The 4,281-nt window shown below is 41.7% G+C and overlaps 1 protein-coding gene across 1 annotated transcript; it reads right to left on the bottom strand.

Annotated features, from left to right (window-relative positions):
• Positions 1-285: 285 nt before the first annotated feature.
• On the bottom strand, positions 286-1,350 carry LOC129681982 (olfactory receptor 10V1-like). The gene has a single exon (XM_055614198.1). It carries the CDS (start codon positions 1,348-1,350, stop codon positions 286-288), a length of 1,065 nt encoding a protein of 354 aa, XP_055470173.1.
• Positions 1,351-4,281: the final 2,931 nt, after the last annotated feature.

Below are 4,281 nucleotides of genomic sequence, written 5' to 3'. Positions count from 1 at the left end.
ATATACGTAAAAAATAAATAAATCTTTAAAAAAGAAAAGAAAAGTCAATGGAGCACTTATGTATGTAATGCAGACAAGTGCATTTAAAATGTGACAGAATGACAGTCTTCTGTCACCTGCTATCACCACTCTACTCATTCGTTTCCTCTTTTCTTCTGTGACTTTTCTCTGCCAGCCCTTATTCTACGTCCTGTGGTAGAAAAGAAGGCTCCTTAAGGCAGCATGAGACAATCTAGGACTTAATCATTGAGATTCTGATAGAAGTAGGGAATAGTAATAAGCATTTCATAGACCAAGGTGTTCATGAGCACAACTGCTGATCCGTTCTCGCTGTTTATTAATTCTGAGTTTCCTTCCCATCAGACTGTGCTCCTTCTTCTTCAGTGAATAATTTCCCTGGGAAGGAATGTTTCTGAGCCAGAACATTCTTGCCAAAAGTCTTTTTACCGCATCAGTTACCTCTTGGTTCCTTATGCTGTAGATTAAGGGGTTCAGCAACGGGGAGAAAAAAGTATAAACAACAGAGACTGCCCGGCCTTCTTCTGGGGAGTAGCTGGAGCTGGGGCGAAGGTAGATGAGGGTGCAACACCCATACTGCAGGACCACCACCAGGAGGTGTGAAGAGCAGGTGGAGAAGGCCCGGCGCTTCCCCTCTGCTGACTTCATCCTCAGGATGGTAACCACGATGCAGCCATAGGAGAGACAAATAAGCAGAAAGGGAATGGCCACTGCCGCCACGCTGATGGCAAAGAGAGCTGCCTGGTGTATGCGGGTATCCGTACAGGCCAGGCGCATGACGGCAGGCATGTCGCAGAAGAAGTGGTAGATTTCATTGTGGCCACAGAATGGAAGGTGGCAGATCAGAACGGTCAAAGGCAGTGACAACAGGAATCCCAGCCCCAGAGAGCCTAAAGTCATCTGCCCACACAGCTGCCAGCTCATAATGAGGCCGTAATGCAACGGATGACAGATGGCCACATACCTGTCATAAGCCATGATGGCGAGCAGGACACAATCAGATCCTCCAAGAAGGATGAAGAAGAACATCTGGGCGCCACAGCTGGGCAGAGAGATAAGCATCTTCCCCATGGAGAGGATGCTGGCCAGAGTCAATGGAGCAATGTTGGTGGAATAGCCAAGCTCTAACGTGGCCAACACGAAAAGGAAGAAGTACATTGGGGTATGGAGAGAGTGGTCCTGCCAGACTGTGAGCCCGATGGTGAGGTTTCCAATGAGGCTTCCTAGATACAGCAGCAAGAAGCCCACAAACACCAGGGAAGCCACTGTGGCGTTGGTTGAAAAGGGGCGGAAGTGGAAATACACCACTCCCGTCTGATTTTCCTCCTCCATTAGACCTAGTACAAGGAAAGAAGAAGTCAAGGGTAAAGTTACTGTCCCATGTCACTGAGCTGTGTTAAAAACAGTCTACTGTCTCAAGGTACTTATTCAATCTGCTTTCCTTTGGCTTTTAACCCCCACTAGCCTTGTGACTTTAGAAAAATATGGACTTCAGCATTTTCACTGTAAAACTCAGAAATGTATAACATCTACCTCAGAGTGCTGGTGAAAATTAAATGAGACCCCATGTCTACAAGCACAGAGATCCATTAATGCCAGGAAGGCATGAGGTTCTTGCTATATGTTTCCTTGTGATTTCCATGCTGATCATCATCCCTCTTCCTTTGGAGCAAAGCTTTCTCACCAGCCTCATGCCTCTTTGTTTCTATGACTGCACGTTCACCAGAAAAAGAGCATAAAAGTACAGAGCTCTAAGTATGCAGAGTCCCACACCAAGCTTAGAAGGCAAGCTACACAAGCCTGCCCTTCACCCATTCTGCAAACCCAGAGAAATTAAGTAGGCCACATTGTTACCTGAGTATTTATAGTTACTTATAATTCTGGTATTTTTTTTCTTAACTCCTCAACAATCTGGTTTTCATAGTTACATTGTGCCAAATATCAACCTTAAGGTTGCTTCATGTTCTTTCCCATTTCCCTTATCCACCTTCTGATTGCATCTACCTTACAAAGAATTTCCAGCTTCCTTGTGCAGAGCTCACCCTTTCACTCACCTCAGCATCATAGGCCCAATATTAATAAATAAATAGTGACTCTCCATGCTTGGGACTAGGTAGAGAAATTAATACTTACAGGCTACTTGCTAGAGAAGCAGAGGGATCAAAGCTTCAGGAAAAAAGTTGTTTTATTATTTAATTTATTAGCTCATAAAGAAATATGTTTCATTGTGACAAATTTCAAACAAACTTTGTTTCCATTATTTCTTTTTTAAAAAGCAATTTAATAATACCTTGAAATGTTCTATTTTGTCAAAATATTGACAATTTCCAAGCTACACAATGCTCACATAAGTGTTCATGATACCACCTTTCACTGGGTGTGGGTTAAAGATATCCCAAACCAAAAATTAACATTTTAATCAAATTTATTCAAAATGAATCTGAAACAACTTCATTTTAATAAAGACAACTTCATTTTAATAAATAATGAGAAATTTTTAACAGAATACTAGATTTAGCCCATGCAATATAATTTTTGAGACTATATTTATAAAAAGGATGTATTAACAGCAAAACATTTGTTACATAAAGCAAATAAGCAATACAAGAGATTTCTTTCCACATTGTCAATAGAATTCAGATTTTAAGTTACAAGCCGTATTTTTCCCATTTTGTGGATTTTATTCTCTTTAATAAATAGCAATACTCGATTTAAATAATTACAGATACAGTATGATTAAAAAAAAACAAGATCCAGACGGCTGTTGCACTGTGTGCTTGGTCAACACATCCCTTCCTTCCACCTCATTCCCTCGTGAGTCATCTGTGGACATGTCAGGCACCCCAGCTTTGTAATACGTATGAACCTCTAGCTTCCTTGAGAGCAGCTTTTCTGTGTCCTTATACAAACTCACACATAGTTTACATAGAACAAACGGAGCATTCTCTTAATAGCTATGCCAGCTCAACAAAAGCTAGTAAGAAAAGGTGAAGAATAGCAGCTAACACGAACTACATGTCTGATGTTGTTTCGAGTACTGAGAATAACTGTGACTGGTGTTCACTGGATGCCTGGCACTATTCTAAGTACTTTTTATCAGCTAAATCATTTATTCTCCATAGCAAACTGACAAGGAAGGCGCTGGTATCCTCACTTTACAGATAAACACAAAACCCCCATCCTGACTCCGGCCATAGGCTGCAGGCTGTGTACACTTACCCACTGGTCCACATGGACTTGCCACGGCCACGTCCCCAAAGCTGTCACCTTCTGGGTTTCAGCTTTACATACATGGACTTGTATCTATAGGGGAAAACATGTCACCTACCAGTTGAGAGCAAGAAATTTTTCTTTCTTTCTTTTTTTTTTTTTTTTTCTTTTTTTTTTCCTCCTTGGCTTCTCCTTGGCTGTCCTGGAACTCCCTTTGTAGACCAGGCTGACCTCAAAATCACAGAGATTCACTTGCTTCTACCTCTCAAGTGCTGGAATTAAAGGCGTGCGCCACCACCGCTTAGCTGAAGTCTTTTTTTAAGTGTATCTGGTATGGAACCATAAAGAGTTTTACTATGTGATGAGAGAAATAAGAACCCTGACTGTTGTCATTTTTATTGGCCAATTCAGAGAAAGAGGGGGGAAAAAAGGAGAGGGAGACAGGGACAGAATCCATTACGATAGAAACTCTTTTTCTAAACAGCTTACCTCCAGCTGATGAAAGATGGCAAGAACATTGAGTTATCAGGTGGCTTTTCAAACATTTCCACCATCCTCCCCCAAGAGCCCTGGACATATCTCATCTCAGGGACCAGAGATTCAGAGTTCCTGGAAGCTCCCGAGATATCCCTCTAGGGTATGGTGGAGACCAATGCTACCTGCATTAAGCCTCTTCTTAGGAATCCCCAGTGACGTCACTTATTTAGAAGTTATCTATTGAGCACCTACCTTCTTTGCGGTTTTTATACTGTTCTTGGGACTAGAGACTAAGACACAGAAGTAAGGAAACAGAAAATATGACTTGATGATGGTTATATCCTGGTGAGAAAGAACAGATGATAAGAGAAAAATAAGTAAATAATATAATTAGAGGTAGCATGTGCTCTGTGAAGAAGAAAGCAGGGCAATAAAGATGAAGAGTGATGGGTGTGGGAAGTGGGCAAATGTAACTAGAATTGAGACAGCTCTGTGTAGGAATATGACTTTTGAACAGAATCGTGTGTGCGTGTGTGTGTGTGTGTGTGTGTGTGTGTGTGTGTGTGTGTGTGTGTG

This window comes from Psammomys obesus, unplaced genomic scaffold, assembly GCF_907164565.1.
Source record: "Psammomys obesus unplaced genomic scaffold, mPsaObe1.curated_primary_1811, whole genome shotgun sequence".
Classification (NCBI taxonomy): Eukaryota; Metazoa; Chordata; class Mammalia; order Rodentia; family Muridae; genus Psammomys; species Psammomys obesus.
The sequence above is the reverse complement of the archived record's forward strand: the minus strand, read 5'-3'. Positions and strand labels throughout refer to the sequence as shown.